At 51.7% G+C, this 20186-nt stretch overlaps 1 protein-coding gene across 8 annotated transcripts in view; it reads left to right on the forward strand.

Moving 5' to 3' along the window:
• The first annotated feature begins 4032 nt into the window (after positions 1–4032).
• Positions 4033–20186, forward strand: part of P4HA2 (prolyl 4-hydroxylase subunit alpha 2) — a 37949-nt gene continuing 21795 nt past the window's right edge. For 2 of the 8 annotated variants that reach the window (XM_055547960.1, XM_055547932.1), the window contains exons 1-5: positions 7757–7911; positions 8406–8553; positions 16952–17051; positions 17671–17767; positions 18070–18221. In XM_055547960.1, the coding sequence (XP_055403935.1) occupies positions 16970–17051; positions 17671–17767; positions 18070–18221 (331 nt within the window). In that variant the 5' untranslated portion in view covers positions 7757–7911; positions 8406–8553; positions 16952–16969. Of the gene's footprint in view, positions 4054–7756; positions 7912–7958; positions 8126–8405; positions 8554–16951; positions 17052–17670; positions 17768–18069; positions 18222–20186 lie in introns of those variants that run through there. The other 6 variants (XM_055547945.1, XM_055547954.1, XM_055547937.1 and 3 more) reach the window with 6 other exon arrangements.

Raw genomic sequence — 20186 nt, forward strand, 5'->3', positions numbered from 1 at the left:
TGTGCCTGCGTGTCCAGTGGGTAAGGATCCTCCCACCAAAGGCTGTGGCCAGGTCAGTCAAGCTTCTCACAGGTTCATGCAAATGATGGATACAGGGAAAAATGTAGAAAACTACAAAAAATAAAATTGTGAATATGAAATGTTAGTAACTATAACATTATGTCATGGAAACTAGTTAACTGAGACTCAGCCATGTTTTTACTGGGTAAGTACAAAATGTGCTTGTATGAGATGTGAGTGTGCTGGAGTAAGTTTGATGTGATGTGGAGTAGTGAGGGCCTCCAGAGGAATGAATGCCTTGGCCTCCCTGTGGAGGGTCAGAGTCTGGAGCAGCGTTCCTTGGACAGAGGACGGGGCTCACCAGCAAGATCAGATGACTGCGTCTCCTCAAGGGGCTGAGGGAGAGTCAGAGCCACAACCACAGCTGATACAGGCCGGGTGGCTGAGGGCTGGAGAGAGCCCACAGGAGGGGTTGGACTCCTAAAGGCCTCATCCACAAGGGTGACTCAGGATCCTGTGATTGTATGGAAGCAGACATACCAAATCATACAACTGTTTTGTACAAATCAGCAAAGAATACCCCATTTGCAATTCGTTTTATTTCTATCTACTGGTACATTGTCATAAATAATCAAATCTACAATGTCTGTGACGGGAATGGAGCCCCAGGCTTGCTTGTGCAGTACAGACTTTGCACAACTTGACTGGGCTAGGGTCACTCGTGGATGGATATCCATCTCATTCTGGACAGGATATGAGGTGCTTTAGAAACATGCATCACTAGAGCAGAAGTGCGTTCACTTAAAAATAGGAGGGTGGCGGGGAATGAAGCACAGGGTGAGGAAGGGTGATGTTAGTTAGTGCCAAGGCCATGATTAACTGGGTGGTTTGTGGAAGGAGCCTCATGATGGAGGAAACCAGACGCTGTGATTAAGGATTCCATGTCAGTCTGAAACTCTCAAGGGAGCTGCTGTGGTCTCTAGGGGTAACCAACCCTCTCCCCGTTCTCGTGTTTTCTGAGGGCTGCCATTGTTTTCTTTTAGCAAGACCTACTTTGGGGTGGCAGGGTCAGGGGAGCCAAGGATGAAAAGACCTTGTTCTGGGTGTGAATTAGGGCCTCAACCTGAAGAAGGAGCACAGAATGGGGAACAGAACTTTCAATAAATATTTGCTGAATAAATGAATGAACATAGGCTTCCTGGTCTACCTCCTTATTAATTCTTAAATCTGCCAGCTTCTTTCTCTATGCATTGTCATTCCCTACTTGAGATCAGCATCAGCTGTCATGTAGACCCTACACCACCCCCATCCCCAGTCACTCCCAGGCTCTGCTCCCCCTTCTCTTCCTCCCGACAGCAGGCAGACAGGATGCTCTCCCTACATCCCAAATGGGATCCTGCTCCTCCCTAGCTTTCACCCTGAGGTGGCTGCCCCCTGCCCTCAGCATCATATCCAAACCCATTTTGGGGGCCCACAAAGTCAAGGGTGCTCTGTCCCGAGGACACTGCAGTCTCACCTCTTGTTTCTCCTGTGCCCTCTGCTCTACTGGCTTCCTGATATTTTGACAAGGACTGAAAAAAAAAAATAGTAAAACCACTGAATGTTCAGCCTTTTAAACAGTAGCTAAGTCAGATGTTCGAGAACTATCCCCACTCTCACCTCATCCTCACTCATCCCTAATCCCTCCCCCAGCCCAAGGCTGGGGGAGGAGAGACAGGATGACAGTGGGAGTAGGATGGGGCTCTGTGTTGTAATAACAATAATTTAAAAAACATATTTATAATATCAGGATTTCTAAGCACTGCACCTAGCTAACTCCTGGCCCTCTGGGTACTGGCACCAGCCCAGAAGCTTCTTGCTCAAGATGGAAGTGGGACGAGTGTGGTGAGGAGGGAAGACCAAGTCTAAGCCCATTGTCTCCACCCTGAGGGCCTGCCCTGGACCTGCTGGGTAATTATAGTTCGCAAGGCCCTGGATGCCTTTCTCCACCCTGTAATGACAGCCCAGCTTGTGCTTGCATTGCTGTCTTGAGTTGCAAGGGTCCTTGGAAGAGGCAGCTAGGAGGGGACTTGTAGCCATTCCACCGGGTCTGTCTCATTTTTGCATGCACCAAGTGGATGCTCTGGGGGGACCCACTTGGCCCTGTCCAGGGCTGGCACCACAGGCTCCTGGGGATTCTGCCAGATTCTCTGTATCTACCCCAGGGTCCTACACCAGGCTGTAAGACCAGACTACCTGCGAGGCCCTATTTCTGAAGCAGTAGGGCCACCACTGGGCTTCCCAGGTGGTGCTAAAGGTAAATAACCTGTCTGCCCATGCAGGAGACATATGAGATGTGGGTCTGATCCCTGGGTCAGGAAGATCCCCTGAAGGAGGGCATGGCAACCCACTCCAGTATTCTTGCCTGGAGAATCCCATGGACAGAGGAGCCTGGTGGGCTATACAATCCATAGGGTCACAGAGTCAGACACGACTGAAGCCACTTGGCATGCACGCAAGGCCACCACTAGGTGGCCCCACTCAAGCCGCACTTTTTGCCCTCTCTCCCTGGCCTTGAGTCAAGCTATATCCAGTCTTTTCTTGGTTCCTAAAGGGAGGAACCTGGAGAGGAGGGTTGGACCCAAAGTCCAGGTGCGTGCTGACTGTGTTGAAGGGTGCAGATGTGTGTCAACATGCACAATACCCTCTGCGGCACTGATCTCAGGAACCCTGCTCTGGGGAATTCCATGGAGGGACCAGGCGCTCATAAACCCTGGCTAGGTTTCCAGCTATTGTGGTAGTTTCCAGTCTGGGAGACCTCCTGCTTCCCAGGTCAGGGATCACAGGTGAGTGGGGAAAGGCAGGAGCAGGGCAGGCTCAGGATGCCTCTTCAGACCCCTGCCTTTTAGAGCAGGGGTCCTCAGCATTTTTGGCACCAGGGACCAGTTTTGTGGAAGACAACTTTTCCATGGATGAGGGAGGGCAATGTTTTTGGGATGATTCAAGCACATTATATTTATTGTGCACTTTATTTCTATTATTATTACATTATGATATATAATGAAATAATTATACAACTAACCACAATGCAGAATCATAAGGCATTAGATTCTTCTAAGGAGCGCACAACCTAGATCCCTCACATGCACAGTTCTTGGTAGGGTTCGTGCTTCTATGAGAATCTAACAGGACACAGAGGTCAGGCGGTAACGTGAGCGATGGGGAGTGGCTGTAAATACAGATGAAGCTTCACTACTCGCCCTTCTGCTGTGTGGACCGGTATGGGTCCTTGGCTCAGGGGATGGGGACCCCCTGGGTTTAGAGCAAAAGCCTGCATCACACTTGCCCTCCCATTCATCCAGTTACCTATCTGTCTAGCACAGATATTTTTGTCATCTCTTTCTGGAGAGATGCCAGGTCCTTCTCTGGGGTGGGGGTGGTGGGTAGACATGTCTAGCCTGCTTTGAGGAGCCATTGGCCAGGGTTACCACTTAGGGACAGCGTGGGGGAAGGGTTTCATTTGGTGATGCCCCAAATGAAACCAGGCTGGGGTCAAAGTTGGCAGTCACCTGATCTTGAGCCCAAGAAGGGTCTCTAAGACTGGGACTAGGTGGGCGTCTGTTCACCCACCAGTTTTCCCCACTAGACAGAGCCCCTTTGATGTTCATGGTCCCTGAACCCTTAGCCAGGGCCTCAGCTGGTGCCCATCAAATGTTTGTGGAGTGAATGCACAAATGAATAGGATAGAGCCATTACCAGAAGGGAGATGTGGCTTTATTTACACAGCAGATTTGGGAGGAAGGGGGTGTGACATGGCTGCTCAAAGTGATTCTTGATTTATTGTGACCCAAAATGGGTGTACTTAGTGAAGCCTGTGGAGGCCACATTAGTGGGACATGTCCATTTATTCACTCCTGTATTTTTCTTTCCCACTCTCTGTCTAGGTTCTGGGTTCTAGGCTCTGTGCTGGACCTGGAGACACAGTGATAAACAGGCCAGAAGCAGGCCCCATCCCTAGGAAGGCAAAGTGGTGAAGGATGCAGACATGACAGTCAGATCATCCTGATTACCCAGGTGAGTCCAAAGTCCAACAGTAAGTACCCTTCTACGAGACAGAGGAGGAGTAGAAGCAGACACTTAGGAACGAGTGGGGCCCAGGACGCTGAGGCTCTGTTGGGGCCTCGGTCAGCCTTTTGGCTACAGTTTTATGGAACAAGGCTTTAAAGAGACACCCATCCCTTCATGTAGTCATGAAATATTTATTGACTCCCAGTTTTGTGTTATCTGCTGAAGATGTGATGATTGACAAAAACACACATTGTTTATGTAGTCCTGGAGACCCCAGGCCAGCGTGTGTGTGTGTGTGTGTGTGTGTGTGTGTGTGTGTGTAGTGGTGGGCAGGGCAGGGGGAACAGACATTAAACTAAACAATCATTCAACTATAGAAACTGCTGCAAGTGTTACAAAGCATGTAGGGCATGAAAGGCTGTTATAGGAGGTTTTGACCTGGTCAGGGAAGCGAGGAAATTCCTTCTGGGAGGATCTGAAGGATTTAATTGGGGAGGAGGGACATTTTACTAGAGAGAAAGAAAAGAATGTGCAAAGGCCTGGGAGTGGAATGGGGAGGGGAAATGGCCAGTTAGAGGGCCTGGAGGGGAAGGTCAGTGCGGGTGGAGAAGTGAGCAGAGGCCAAACCATTCGCGGCTTTGTGGGTCACTTTGAGGACTTTTTTCCTGAGAACAATGCAGTTTACTAAGCTGAAAGTGATGGGTTCAGAGCTGCATTCTGAGGAGGTCACTGTATGGAAGAGAGATGGGAGGAAGCGATGGAGGGGGCGGTCAGCTGGGAAACTGCTGCAGTCATTCAAGGGCGAGAGGGTGGAGACCCGGGCTGCAGGACTCATTTTGCCCCAGATAAAACCTAATTCGCAACTCTCACGTTTTGCTTTTTTTTTTTAAGTACACATCTCTTTGATATTTAGATGCCTGTGCCAAGTTATTAAAGGATGGCATCCAATGGTCGTATATTAAAAAAAGGAAAGAGGATGGAGAAAAATGAGTGGATTAGAAAGAGATTTAGGTGGTAGAATTGAACAGATGTGGGATATGGAAGGACACAGCCTGGGCTAGGGAAGAGGGAAGTGCTGAGGGTGATTCCCAGATTTCCAGTGAGGTAACTAGGGGTGGGGGTGGGGGTGGGTTCCCCAGTGAGGCAGGGAGTACCAGAGGCATGGAGCAGGAGAAGGGGAGAGAGCATGAACTCCACGTTGGGCATGCTTTGCCTGAGGAACCTGTGGACACTCAGCAGAGATGTAGACTGTGCAGCCAGTCTGGAGTTCAGGAGTCAGGGGCAAGGGTAGAGAGACAAATGTGCTTCATCTGTGTGTAGGAAGAAGTTCTAGTAAGAGAATAGGGAAGTAGAGTGCCTAGGCCTGAACTCTAGGGAACCCCTAGATTAATAGGGAGGGAGGGGGATGAGGTGGGGGCAAAAATGGGCAGACTTGGCCAGAGAGGACGGTGTGGGACGAGAGTGTTTCCGGGAGGCAGTGACCAAAGGCTGCTGGGGTGTCAGGTGGTGCTGGGGGCTTTGTCCCACGAGGACCGGAGAGTGGGCTGTTGAATTTAGACTTGGAGGTTACAGAGAGTTTGTTTGGTCCTGCGAGGAGGACAGAAGGCCCACTGCAGGGTTCTGAGGTTTGGGAGAAAAGTGAGGACAGATTGCTCTTTCAGAGAATTTTGCTGTGGTCGAGAAGGAGAGAGATACTGCAGTAGCTGGTGACGTCTAATGTGGTTTTGTTTCCATAGTGCAAGTGAAAGTCGCTCAGTTGTGTCCGACTCTTTGCGACCCCATGGACTATACAGTTCATGGAATTCTCTAGGCAAGAAGACTGGAGTGGGTAGCCTTTCCTTCTCTAGGGGATCTTCCCAACCCAAGTATCGAACCCTGGTCTCCCACATTGCAGGCAGATTCTTTACCAGCTGAGCCACAAGGGAAGCCCTTTACTGTTTCCACAGTTGCTGCTAAGTCTCTTCAGTCGTGTCCGACTCTGTGCGACCCCATAGATGGCAGCCCATCAGGTTCCTCTGGCCCTGGGATTCTCCAGGCAAGAACACAGGAGTGGGTTGCCATTTCCTTCTCCAATGCATGAAAGTGAAAAGTGAAAGTGAAGTCGCTCAGTGGTGCCCGACTCTTAGTGACCCCATGGACTGCAGCCTACCAGGTCCTCTGTCCATGGGATTTTCCAGGCAACAGTACTGGAATGGGGTGCCATTGCCTTCTCCGGTTTCCACAGTAGAGGTCTTAAATTTTTTTTTTTAATATTTATTTATTTATTTGGCTACACTGGGTCTTAGTTGTAGCACACAGGATCTAGTTCCCTGACCAGAGATTGAACCTGGGCCCCCTGCTTTGGGAGCACGGAGTCTTAGCCACTGGACCACTAAGGAGGTCCTAAGGCCTGTCAATATTTATAGGTCAAGGGGTGGAGCCATTTGAGAGGAGGAGGTTGAACATTCAAGATAGAGAAGGGATGATCCATCCAGCAAGCTCCTGAGAAGGGGGAGAGGATGGGAGGATCTGGGCAAACAGAGGGAGGCTCCCCGTGGTATAACAGGGTATAGTAGAGGCAGGAAAGTCTCTCTGTTTGGTTTTAGTTGAGCTCTGGGGAGATCAGCTGGTGGCTGAGGAAGGCCAGAACAGTGGTTCACTCCGTGTTTTATGTGTTGTGTGTATTTCTGTGTGTGCTCAGGCCTTCCCCAGGTCTGGGCTGCCAGCCTGGATGGTGTGCCACAGGGAATATCCCCACACTGGTCTGGGCGGAGGCTGGGCACCTCCCATTCCGGGCTAGCTCCCTGATGAGATTCTCAGACAGTGTTTCCCCTCATTCATGAGCAGAAAGGTTCACAGAACAGGCGTGGGAACCTGCTCTGTGGCCAGGGCCTCCGCTAGCTCAGGCCGAGATTTGCAGCATCCCTGCCTTCACTCCCTCCCAGACTGGATTGGCTGAAAGTGGCGTCCACTATTTTTGGCCCGTATTGTATATAAGGGCTCGGGAAAAACAAAGGTTGACTCCAATGTGCCCCCCTGCCCACCCCCCGCTTTGACCAGTCTTCGATGGTCTCCCTTCTCATCAACCTATTCAGCCACACATTTCATCACCAGGAGTGCCGGATCCAGGAGCTGGGGACAGCCTGAATCCCTTTGGGAACCTGGTCCTGGGGGTGGATCCCAGATCTTTTTCAGGTCCTTCTCCACTGTCCCCTTCCCTGATAACCCCTGATAATCCAGTTCCAGGGCCGGGTTACCCCAGCCCCCGTCACCTGATGGTGATGATGATGGGGAGGCGAGGGTAGGAGCGGTATATCCAGCAGGACCACCGAGGAAACGGGCCTGAGCTGGGGCCAGGGGGAGTCGGCCAGCATCCAGGGATGCTCCCCCCACCGCACTAATCTCCGGTCGTGCGCGCCTCTCTAGCCGCCCAGGGGGCGGGGGAGGAGGGCGGGCAGAGTCCCACAAGGGAGCGCCGAGGGGAGGCGGGCGCCGCGTACGTGCGGCGAGCGGCCGGCCGCATGAAGGGCGCGGGCGGCCGGCCCCCGCCGCGTCCCGGGCCCGCTCCCGGCTCCCCGCTCCCCGCTCCCGCGCGGCCGGGCGGCCCGGGCCTTCCCGGGGGTCGCCGGCGGTGGCGCCCCCTGGCTGAGGCTGTCGGGGCGCGGAACCGGGGGCCTGGGACGCGCGGGGGCTGCTGGTGGGAGCGGGGTTGGGGGTGGGCGGGAGGTAGGGAACCCGGGGGGAGAGGGAGGTAGGGACGTGGCGGCGGCTCAAGCGGGCGGAGCCGGGCAGCGGCGGGAGGCGGAGCCGCCCAGGAGGAGGTGCCGAGCGGGCCCGGCGCCGCCGCGGGAGGTTCTGGAAACGCCGGGAGCGGCGCGTGTCCGGGTGAGCGTCCCGCCTGCCTGGCAGCCTGGTCCTCCGCGGGGCTCGGGTACCGGCCGGGGTCACTGGGCCGAACCTTCTGCCCGCGCGGGGCCGGCAGCTGGGGTCCGGGGGTCGCGCCGTCCGGGCCGCAGCCCCGCGCCCTCCGCCCTGTTTCTGCACCCGCATGGGTTCCTGTCCCGCCGCCGAGTCCCCTCCCCGAGATAAGGGCGGTGAGGTCAGCGGCGCCTTTCCTGCCGGTCCCTTCGGGGCGGTCGGACCGGGTGGGGAGAGTGGCCGCCCCGAGGGTCAGGCTCCCGGGAAGGGGCGGCCCGGCCCCAGGGCACCCGGAGCTTGGAGGAGGCAGGGGCTCCGGGCAGGCCTCTAGGGGCCGCTTGGTGTTAGGTCCACCTTCCTCCATCCAGATACTTGGGAGTCTGTAGCCTTGGCCCTGTTTGGTTCCCATTAAGACAGGCTATTGGATGATAAAGTTTTTTTTTTTTTTTTCTTCTCTCCAGTTTTGCCTCAGCAGCCGCGGAGACTTGTAACTAGTTAACTAATTCAAGAAACGAACACCTTCGGTGTTAATCAGAAACTGCAAGGAGTTGCTGGCCTAGTGGGGCACGCGGACTGGAGACCAGGAAAGGCCAGGCCCCGGTCAGTGTGGTGAGTGCTGTGCTCAGAGGGAGCACTGGACTGTGGGTACTTGGTAGAGGACAGGATGCTTCAGGCCAGAGGACTTCCTGGAGGAGGTGACCCATGATCTGGAGTGGTCAGATGAAGGTTGAGTAAAGGGTAACCCAGACAGAGGAATAGCCTGTGTGAATGGAAGCTGACCTGGGCACTCTATAAGAAGCAAGGAAATGGGGGGAGGGACGCTTTAGTCGATAGCTGCCTACAGACCCTGTCCAGAGAGCTTAAATGAGAAGACAGTGCCTGGTATTGTGTCCTGTATGTGGAGGGTGCTCAGTGAACCCTTGCAGCATGAATGTGGATGCGGAGTTTCCTTTTCCAGGGCAGAGGCCCCTGGTCTCTGTTTTCTAATTGACACCTTTCAGATGGAGAAGAATATCAAAGTCCCTCCCAAGGCTGAGGCTGGTGTCTTCTGCTGTAGAGTGATAACTGAGGCTTGTGCTGCCTGATGTAAACCATCTGAAGCTCAACAACCTCAGCCCTTTTGGAGGAGATCCTGGCCCTGAGATCAAGAGTTGGGGAACATTGCTTTTGCAACTTAGGGCATTCTCAGATGTTCCTGATTCTGCAGAGATCCACTGTCCCCCTAAGAATTTAGAGAACAGTTTTGAAAGCTGCTGCCCATGTCATATCTGGGATAGCAGATTCCATGATTTAATTCTCTGTTAAATGAACCGTGGTTTCCTTTGGCTTGTGCTCAGAGAGTCTCTGAAGCTTCCAGGGTGCAGTTTCTCACTTTGTTCTGGGCTTCCAGGTCCAGCCTCTCTGTTCACTTCTCCCTACTCATAGGATATTTGGGCTTTGTATCATTTTATTCTTGAGCCTCATTTGTAGACGGCCAACTCTGTCCACTGTGTGGCCCAGCCAAGGAAGCCACGTAGCAAAGATGGGGTGAGTTGGCTGGGGGCCTCATCCCAGAGATGCTGTCATACTGGGCCACCCTAGTTCTCTGAGAGATCTGCAGGCAGACATGGTGGCAACTGAGCATTGTCTGTGGCTTGTGATAGGCCCTTCTATCCTGGCTAGTGCTCTGAAACGGTGTACCCTGGAGAGTGCCTACTTTGTCACTGCTTTAGTCTGGCCGATCTCTGTTCATTCCTGGAGTATCTCCTGTGTACTGGGCTTTTGCGTAAAGTGTGCCTGGGGCTGGAATGAGGGAGGAGGGAGAGGAGACGATGATGGTGGTATAATTCTTGCCCATGGGTAACTCATAATCTCTCTGAAATTGCTGCTTCATGCTGGCAGCTGGTCACATGCCAGGGAGGAGCTCAGAGTGTGAGCGTTCATGAGGAGCGACTGCATGGGTACAGCCCTGAGGAATGAGTAGGGTAGCAAATCTGGGGTCTGCTCATTTCCTGAGAGAATCTCCCTTTTTGACTCTGCCCTCCCACATCCTTGGGAGGGCCTGAGACTGGATGTTAAGACCTTGGCCAGTGTGTGGCCACGCTGGCCATGGTGTGCGTTGGGCTGTTGGGTGTGTCCCTGGCTCCTGGGATCTGTCTAAAGTTTAATTTTATGCAGATGGAGGTTGGCAGGAAATGCTGTGATGCAGGCACGTGCAAGCCCAGACAGGGTGCTGGAGTGAGAATTAAACTTCAAAAAATCTAGCAATTTTTTTGGACTTTTGAAGTGCACCAGGGTGGACATGAGTCTGTTCTTGAGCAGAGAGGGCTGGTGGCCCCTGTGGTCGCTGGGTTTGAGCTGTGGATGTGGAATGAGGGATATCGTTTTTATTCTCAGAAGGAGCAGAGGGGGCTGAAAAGTCTGGATTAGACTTCTTGGAGATCTAGGAGAAACTATGTGAGTGGTGTCATTGCAGGGCAGAGGGTTATAAATGTTTGGGTAGTGAATTCTTCACTTTCACTTTTCACTTTCATGCATTGGAGAAGGAAATGGCAACCCACTCCAGTATTCTTGCCTGGAGAATCCCAGGGATGGGGGAGCCTGGTGGGCTGCCGTCTATGAGGTCGCACAGAGTCGGACACGACTGAAGCGACTTAGCAGCAGCAGCAGCAGTGAATTCTCCAGCTCACTGGATGTGACTCTGATCACAGACCAACATCTGCTCTGGACGTTTCAGGAAGTGTTTGCTAGAATATACCCTGCTCTGTACCTGGCACTCTTGAGGGCCCAGGGTGTGGCCAAGATCCTGAGACCTGGTATTTGTAGGAACTCAGAGTGTGCAGGCCAGAGACATAGAAATAGGTGAGATTCCAGAGTATAGATCCGGTCACCTGTTTTTTCCCAGAGAACTTTCCTTCCTTGGTGAGAGAGCCAGCGATTGGCCAGTTTTCAAAGTTAACTTCCCGATGGTTGGTGTGCTGCTTTAGGCCTGACTCCACCCTCTCCTGAATCTCTTTTGACACTCTCGGGACGTGCAGGTTCTCCGATTTCTGTTTCGTTCTCATCTTCACTGTCTCATAGACTGGACCTGCTTTCCCTCCAGGGGTCAGCTGCTTCAGGTCTGTTGCCATCCCTCTAGTATCCTTGGTGCTGATGACTGGTGGAAGTTGTGCCTGGTGCTAGGCTGCCCGCTGACATGTCATCACATTCAGTCTTCAGAACAGCCCTATGAGATGTTATCACTGTTAAATAGATGGGAAAACTGAGGCTCCAAGACTGTAACTTGGAACTGTAACTCCTTCGACTGTAACTTGTCTAAGGTTCTGAAACCCGGAAGTGATTGTGGAGCTGAGCTTTAACTCTGGGACTATCTGGCTCCAGGGTTGGTGTGCCTGCCTGCTCGACTGTGTTGTCTTGTCCTGAGCTGGGCCTCTTGGTCACCTGTGAGTGCTGTGATGTCTGGGCAGGAGTGACTGCTCACTTGAACTGGAGGCACCATGCTTTTTGTCTTTCTGAGCCCATGTTGCTGTCTGCCTTCTGCTGGGATCCAGCCATGGGTATCGTAAGGCTGCTTTGTGAATCACAATAAAGTCTTTGACTTGGGCAAGCCTGTTCTGCTAGGCCAAAGTGTGGCTCCTCCTTTTGGGAAGTCCTTAGGATGCTATATGGTAACAGATGTTACTGAGTAGGATTGAAGGCAGCAATAAGTAGTGGAATATATGTTTTGGCTTTGAGTCTGAGCTCTGCCATTGATTTGCTGTAGCATGTGAGTTGAGCAGCTTCAGTTATGTATTTTACATATCTCTATCTGAAATGGGGATGAAAATCTGTCTAGTTTACAAGGTGTTGGTGAGGATTAGATGGTAGAAGTGAAAGATTTTTGGAAACATGAATAGTGGTTAGCTTAGCCTAGTTTCCAGAAAACAGATCTTAAGTGCTTGATGCTTTGTTAGAAAGTACAGTTGCAGAGTAGCAAGTGTAAAGGAAAAGAAAAGTGCAGCTGAGAAGGAAGGGGAGCATATCCAAGGTGGTGGTGTAGCAAGCTGGCCAGTCTGCATAGAGGTGCTCTAGTTGTTCAGCTGTGTAGGGCATCTCTGGGTGAGCTATGCTGCTTCTCAGTGGAGGCCTGGAGAGGGGCTTTATCTGCTGATGTCCTCTTGTTTCTGTTTTTCATTGGTCACAGTTGCCCAAGGAGGAATTATTTCCGCCCACCCCCTGCAACCCTGCTCAGTCCTCATTTGCACTCCCAGGCCCTCTAGCAGTCCCCAGAGAGGCCAGCAAGGCACTTCACTGGAGTTTAGAAGTTGCAGGAAGTGTCTGAGATTTGGAGCCTGCGCAGTGTCCTTCACTGGGTCTGAGGTAGAGCAAGTGGCCCAGGAGGCAGGTGAGGCCAAGAGAGTACAAGGTGGTCCTGTAGATGCATCCAGTATAGCAGTGTGGAGGTCTTCTTCTTTCCCGTAGTTCCTTATAAGTTAGTCTTGCCTAGACTGCCGAGTCTTTGCCAAGACTCTGATCGAAAACCCAGCTGGCTTTTGCATGTTGATTTGTACAGCCTTGTCTGCTTCTTTGTCTAGTTACTGAAGCAGGAGCCTTGTGGTTTTGAGGGTACCCACGTGGGTAGTACAAGTCAGCATGTCCAGGTGCTGGATAGAGAAACGACGGTCATCCCTTCCTATCTGCAGACGTGACACCCATCGATGCTGACTGTACAATGCCTAGTGTATAAGGGACTTGAACATCCGTGGATGCTGGTGTCTGTGGGGTCTCCCGGAACCAATCCCTTGTGGATCCTCAGGGACAGCTGCATAAGGAGAGATATGCGGGAACATCTAGGCTTATTTAGGTTCTCAGTGAAGGAGACTGTTTTTCATGTGATGTGGTTGTTGAAGTTATGAAATCTGGAGTCATGAGATGGGGCTGGAGAGGGCAGTAGGGCCAGGTCATGCAGAGTCAAAAAGTGCTAAGGAATTTGGACTTTATTCTGAGAATAGTGGAGAGCCTTTGGAGGGTTCTTAGGGAGAGAGAGACCAAACGAGGGGATACATTAAGCTGTGCTGGCTACTTTGTAGAGCAGAGGTGGAAGGGAGGCCATAAAGATGGGAGACCACTGCAGGCAGGGGCCAGTATGGCTGTAAGAAGGACTTAGGGGTGACTCAGATCAGGGTGATAGTTGAGGCATGACATCAGGTGAGGAGAGTTGGGCACCTCTCATCCCTCCCCTGGGGTGCCAGGGAGAGCAGCTTATGGGCCTCAGTGGCCGTCCATGTGCATAAGTGGTAGGGCCTCTGGAGCCTCTGTCAACTCTTGCTCGGTTGAGCACGCAGGTCCTCTTGGCTGTGCCGTGCAGAGTTGGCCTCACTACCAGGAGGCGAGGCCACTGGAGGGAGCCCTGTTCAGGCAGATCTTGCCCCTTCGCAGAAGGCAGGCATCCTCTTGTTTGGAGCCAAACGAGACCTGTTTGTTCTTGGCAAACCCATGTTCTGTCTCTAGGCTGTTAAATACATTGTTAAAACTCAAGCTGTTGCATTTGGGTTGCAGCTGGGAGTTTGGCATAGGTTCCTGCCTGATGAGGTAAGGGGAGAAGCTAAGGACGCTGCTGGTTTGCAGTTGGAAACATCTTTTCATGGCTGTTTGGCCCCGTTGTGAACATCCTCTCCAAAGAGCCGGCTTGCTGGGGCCTGTGATTGTATGTCTTGGAACCGCCCTGTGCTTAGAAATAGTGCCGGTTGCCTGGTGGGCGAATTATTGTCACTGGGGTGTTGGCAAGCTTTGAAGGACCTCCCTGTGGGGGTCCCAACTCAGGCTGCTCGGTCTCTTTGGATTCCATTGGAGAGGGCTTGCTTTATTTTCTTCTCATTTTAGATATTATATAAAGTATATTTCAAATTTCCCATAGAACTTCTTGTGGAAAGATTAGGAAATACAAATAAACATTAAGAGAAAAATAGAATTATTTAACCAAGATAACAACTAGATTTATGACTCTCTGCTTACATATATATGCAGGTATGTAAATTTCCATATATAAAATTTATTCCTTATAAAAATGAAAGCATAGCGTATATATTGTTTGGGAGCCTATTTTTCTCACTTAACAAGATGCGTTGCTCTCTCTTGGTGTTAAAAAGCATACAGTATCCATTCCTACACAAACCATAACCATCCATTGTATGGAAGAAATGTAACATCTTCTGATGTTACAGTTTCCTGGCACGAACAAATCTGTAGTGAGGTTTTCCTTTTCGTTGGGTGCCAGATACAGACCAGAATTTGCTCAAAACTCAGGATGCAGCTTACATAAAACTCAGTATGGGTTTTCTGTTCAGGCTTGGTGCTACTTTATTTTCATGAAAGGGGGCTCAGTGTTGCCCATTTCTAGGCCTATTCAGCGTGGATTTCTGAGGGTTGGTTCCTGGAGAGCTTCTGGCAGCACTGGCAGGCATACAGGCCCCACTTACTCTGTCGTCAGCAAGCTCTGCTATAGGTATGTGATGGGAGGGGGGATATGCAGCTGGTTGGTTTTTCCCACACTGGGACCTGCAGTCCTTCTTGGAGGCTGCCGCCTCCCAACCTGACCCTGATTAGATGACCTTTTGCACACCTAATAAAAATTAGTGTTCAGGAGAAATGGGATGGGGTGGCAGTTTAGGTTGAGTGGTCTGGGGGCTGCGTGGGAGTGCCTAGCTGTCTGGGCCAGCAGGGTCGTCAGCCCCCTTCTCCATCAGAAGAGGACTTTGTAAGCCCTTGGTCACCCAGAAACCCATCTGTGATTCTTTGGGCTCTGCCTCCAGATTGGGATTCATGGATAGTCTCAGTCTAAGCCAGATAGCACATTCCAGAGAAATGACAGCTGGTATTCATGTAATGAAGGAACCTGGCTGTTTTTTCCTGAGTGCTATAAAGCATGAACCATGGCCAATATCACCAATTTGAAAGAAAAAGTGAGGTTTCTCCCTTCCCTAAGTTTGTTATCTGATCTCTGAGGAGGCATGCCACTGCAACTGGTGATGGAACAGAGGACAAATGGTGACCCTTGCCCCCCAACTTCCAGCCGTGTGTAGTCTGGCCTCCTGCCTGGGCACTATTCTCCCATCACCCCAGCCTGACAGGCAGTTGGCTGAATTGTCTTCAGACGCAGCCTCCTGGCTCTGGGTTTTTACTGTTCCTTCCCTACATGTGTACAGAAGGTGCTCTCTTAAGCTGATGAAGCCTCTTGAAGTACAAGGAGCAGACCCCATTCCCTGAGAAAGGGTCTTATGTAAGCAAGAAGAAAGGCCTTCTAGAATCCTGGGGGTGGATGCAGGGTGCTGAGGTCTGGGAGCAGATCTGTGACTAGAAAAAGGAGGATCTGGGCTCTCCCTTGGGGCTGGCCTGGGCCCTGTCACCTCTTCTCAGGGACTTGCTTTCCTCTACTGCCCTAACTTTATAGTGGACCTCTTAGTTCATCTTCCCTACCCTGCAGCAGGTTCTGGGCTGAATAGTCTTGTCCTGTGTATCTCTGGGCCCCTAACACCTAGGGCACCGATGGGCACGATGTCAGCTCTGCATATATTTGGCAGGGGGTAAAGGGGGGCACTCGCTTATTCTCTCCCCTTCCTCATGTGAAAGTTGCTCAGTTGTGTCCGGCTCTTTGCGTCCCCATGGACTATAAAGTCCATGGAATTCTCCTGGCCAGAATACTGGAAGGGATAGCCTTTCCCTTCTCAAGGGGACCTTCCCAACCCAGGGATAGAACCCAGGTCTCCTGCATTGCAGGCGGATTCTTTACAAGCTGAGCCACCAGGGAAGCCCGCATCTTCCTCACACAGGAACCCGTCTCAGGTTGAGGGTTGTGGTTGGGTTTCTCTGAGCCTAACCGGGAGCCACAGTGGATTGGAATTTCTCCTGGAAGGGTGAAGTGAGGAATGATGGGTGTGACTGTGTGTCCAATCAGCCATCGCAGGCAAAAAACTGATGAGCTGGCATTAGTCAGCTCAGCCTTAGAATTCTGTCAGATAAGGCTTGAAGTTTGGAGGGAAGGCCTTTGTATGTTCTTTATTTTCCTTGTTTTCTCTCAGTAAATTTCCAGTGGGGCTTGGCTGAAGTAGAGCAGGAAGAGGAGGGACTGGCAGAACTGGCGTTCAGGTGGATGTTCCTCCTGCGTGCTCCGGGCCGCGTGGCCAAGCTGGGAGATGATGTCTGAAGTTTACTTTGTGTACTTGGGTCCACTGCCAGTGGGCTCGCCCCATGGTGTGCCTTCTGCCTTCGGAGCTGCGTCTGGCTATTTCTAGGCTGATGGGAAGACAGCCTCTTACTTATGTCAGCAGCCCAGCCCAGTCTAAGGTTTTGGCCCTGTGTGGCTGATTCATTTTTGTATCCCAAGCGCCTAGCTCAGTGCCTGGCATAGTAAATATTTGCGAATGGTGATTCTCCGTGAGGACAGTGTCTGCCGAGCAGCCTCGCTACAGGAAGAGCAGTGTCTGCCCAGCCTGCTCTCACGATGGCCAGGTGCAGACCAGCAGGGAGCAGTTTGATTTCTTTTCTGGCTGACCATCTGCTGCACACCTTGTTTTGGGTGTGGACCCCCCGGGGCATATTGTGCCCTGTTCTTTTTCTGCCCGTGGGTGGTGTGTTACATCGGGATCCTCAGCACCAGGCACTGTCCTGGCACTTGTGTTGGAAGGAAAGACAAACAGAAGAGGTCTGGGTCAGAATCTTTAACTTACAGACCCTTAGAACCAGGCGTGACTGTCCCTCCTCCCCATTTAGCCTTCGCATGTTGACAGTGGTTATCGTCAGTTGAGAGGGCAGAGTCTCTCCCATGGGCACTCAGCCTCCCAGAGCGGGGGACAGAATTAAGTGCACATCCCTGGTTCTTCACCCTGGTGTCTTTCCACTGGTGATCCTGAATATCTTCCTTAACTTCTGTGTGCTGGGTCAGAGTTTGGCATGTTTGAATGTCTATGTATATGTGCACATGTGATGTGTCCTCTACTAAGTTGCTTTTTTGCCATTGTTGATCTAATGACTGTCACTGAATGCCTTGCAGACACTGCCCTCTGTGACCATGAAACCCTGGGAGTCCACGTGGCTGGTGGCCTGGTTTGGTGTCCTGGGTTGCGTGCAGGCTGAATTCTTCACTTCTATTGGTATGTGCCAACAGGACTGTCGTCTGCCTGGGCAATCCTTGGCTCAAGTGTCAGGGGATGGCACTGCCTGAGGCCTGTTCTCCTTCAGGGTGGGGTGGCCTCATCCACTGGTTTTGACCAGATCTGGGGAGAGTCAGGCTTGCAGAGCTGCTGTTTCCGCCTCTGACCCCTGATGACCTGGATGTCCTTCCTGGTAGGTGGCCGTCTCAGCGGGGCCTCCACCCTGGAAAGTGCAGGCTGCTCCTGGGCTGCCTGGCGTTTCTGTCCAACTTTCTCCTGGACTAGAGAATGGTTCTGAGCAGAGAAGCCCCCAGGACATCCTTGTCCCAGGAGCATGACCCAGCTGGGTGACAGTGGGAGAGTGAGATGCGGGGTTTCTTCCTTAAGGTGTCCTCCGTGCACTTACCATCCACCTGGAGCCTCTGCCTCTCTCTTCCTAAAGCTGGGGACCAGGACCACATGAGTGCCTTGGCCTCCTTTAACCCTAGGTCCCATGACCCCAAGAGAGCTGACATGCTCCTGGCTCAGCTCGCCTCTGTGCTGATGTGTTTTGCCTCAAGGTTGGGAGCTGGATGTCCCTCATCCACTTCTTACTGGCCCTTTTCTCTCTCCCTCGCAGGACACATGACAGACCTGATTTATGCAGAGAAGGACCTGGTGCAGTCCCTGAAGGAGTACATCCTAGTGGAGGAAGCCAAGCTCTCCAAGATTAAGAGGTGTCTGATGTCCTAAGTCCCCACAGCCACTCCGAGCCAGGGTGGCGGGGTGGCAGGAGCCCTGCTCCCCTCCCCAGAAACCCAGCCAGGGTGCCCATAAGGGGAAGCCCTTGAGGGGGCAGTATGGGCCTGGCCTGGAGTTTACTTCATGCAAGTCCCCTAGAGTAGCTAAATATGTGGGCTGAGGATCACTGCTTTTTCCTTTCTAGATAGAGATCCCCTGAATCTCACCAGGGAAATTACCATAGGTCAAGATCCATGTGAATGGGTGTCTTAGTCTACCTTTTTCTGTGGTTCCACAGCTGGGCTGACAAAATGGAAGCCCTGACCAGCAAGTCGGCTGCTGACCCTGAGGGCTACCTGGCCCACCCTGTGAATGCCTATAAACTGGTGAAGCGGCTAAACACAGACTGGCCCGCGCTGGAGGACCTTGTCCTGCAGAACTCGGCCGCAGGTGAGGAACTGTGAGCAGGTGGTTGCATGAGCTGGTGTGTCCCTGGGCTTGGCCTGCGGCGTGTGGGTCTGCGCCTGTCCTGGTTCGGAATGTTGGTGAGCACGTGCAGTGTGTGAACAGCAGCTGCCAGTCCCGTGGCTCTTAACTCTGTGGGGACCTGGCAATTGGCTGTCCTTGCTTTCAGTTGTGATATTAATAATAATCAGTTCTTGGAAATTCCCTGGTGGTCCAGTGGTTAGGATTCTGTGCTTCTGCTGCAGGGGGGCATGGGTTTGATATCTGGTCACGGAGCTAAGATCCTGCATGTCACACAGCATGGCAAAAAAAAAAAATCAGTTCTTGCCTTTTTCTAGTGTTTTTGGTGTCCCTTTTGGGGTGGGAGTTAGTGACTTTTTTAAAATTATGCTTTAGTAATACATTTTTCTAGATAAGTTGGAAAACAAAAACAATCATATAAGAAAATTACAGTTTTTAATCCAATTGCCTGATTATAATCACTATTAAAATTCTAGTCTTTTTTACACATGTATAAGATGGAACGGTACCAGGGAATGTTTGAGGGACCAAACGAATTAATAAAGGTTAAGTGGGCTAAGTGGTGGGGCTGTGGGCCTCCTCTAAATTCATTCCCATTCATATCTTTTAGAAAGAAGACATATCCATTGGCAGATTTGTGACATAGCTTACACTGTTTTCCTGAATTTTTCAGCTGCTGTGTATGTTTTTTAAATGTTCTTCTGCCACATGATTTTAATGTCTGGCTCAGTAATACGTCAACCCACTCCAGTACTCTTGCCTGGAAAATCCCATGGACGGAGGAGCCTGGTAGGCTGCAGTCCATGGGGTCGCTAAGAGTCGGACACGACTGAGCGACTTCACTTTCACTTTTCACTTTCATGCATTGGAGAAGGAAATGGTAACCCACTCCAGTGTTCTTGCCTGGAGAATCCCAGGGGCGGGGGAGCCTGGTGGGCTGCCGTCTATGGGGTCGCACAGAGTCGGACACGACTGAGCGACTTAGCAGCAGCAGCAGCAGTAATATGTCACACTGATGTAGTGTAAAAATAAAAATGGTTGTCAGTGGACATGGAATTGTTCCCAAGTTATCAGCAATGTTACCCCTATCTTTGTGCCCACCTCTGATTATTTTCTTATGATCAATTCCCATAAGTGGGATTTGCAGGTCAGAGTATGAACTTTTCTTTTAAAACTTCAACTCTGCTTAGTGCTTTTACTGTGATAGTACTTTCTGTGTTCTAATACTTTCCTCTCAGCAGCAGATGGTGGGGCAGGCCTGGAGGTGGGCCTTCCAGCCTTGGGCCCAGCCCCCCTGGACTCACTGCCTCTCCTCCCTGAGTTGGAAGTGCTGATTAACTTCAGATTCGTTGTCTCTCAAGCCGAGGCGTTTTAGCCCATGTGGCCAGACTGGGCTGGGCTTGGCTTGGCTGGGAGCAGAGTGGCCTCTAGGGAGGGATTGGTGGACTCAGCCAGGCTGGAGCTGTGCCCGGTGAGCTCACTGCCTCCAGAAGCCGTGGCTGTCTTTCCCAGACCCTGCCTCCCAGCCTGGGCCTGTAGCTCATAACTGGCCATTCTGCCTGCACCGCAGGAGAATGAGCCCGCCCAGATGATCTCCTGCTCTCCAGTCTTGTTCTCTATACCCAGCCCCCACCATCAACATCTGGTTCCTTTGGAAAACCTTATAATTATCCAGAGGGAGATAGGACAGCCCCACAGAGCAGTAGGTTGTTTTTACCTCTTTCTTTCAGAGTTCTTGCCCCTGAAATGTGGAGTGGGAAGGCAGGGAGATAACACTAACAATGTGGCTTTTTCTGGAAAGCATTTTTTTCCTCTCTGGATTGTAAGCCCTTAGTGTCCCTGACCATGCAGCCATGAAGGAGACAGGGTTGCAGCATCTTGGCTCCTGGGTCCTCAGGCATGGCTAGAAGTGGATGTTTGTGCCTGAGG

The sequence above is a fragment of the Bubalus kerabau genome, chromosome 1, assembly GCF_029407905.1.
Source record: "Bubalus kerabau isolate K-KA32 ecotype Philippines breed swamp buffalo chromosome 1, PCC_UOA_SB_1v2, whole genome shotgun sequence".
NCBI classification, from domain to species: domain Eukaryota; kingdom Metazoa; phylum Chordata; class Mammalia; order Artiodactyla; family Bovidae; genus Bubalus; species Bubalus kerabau.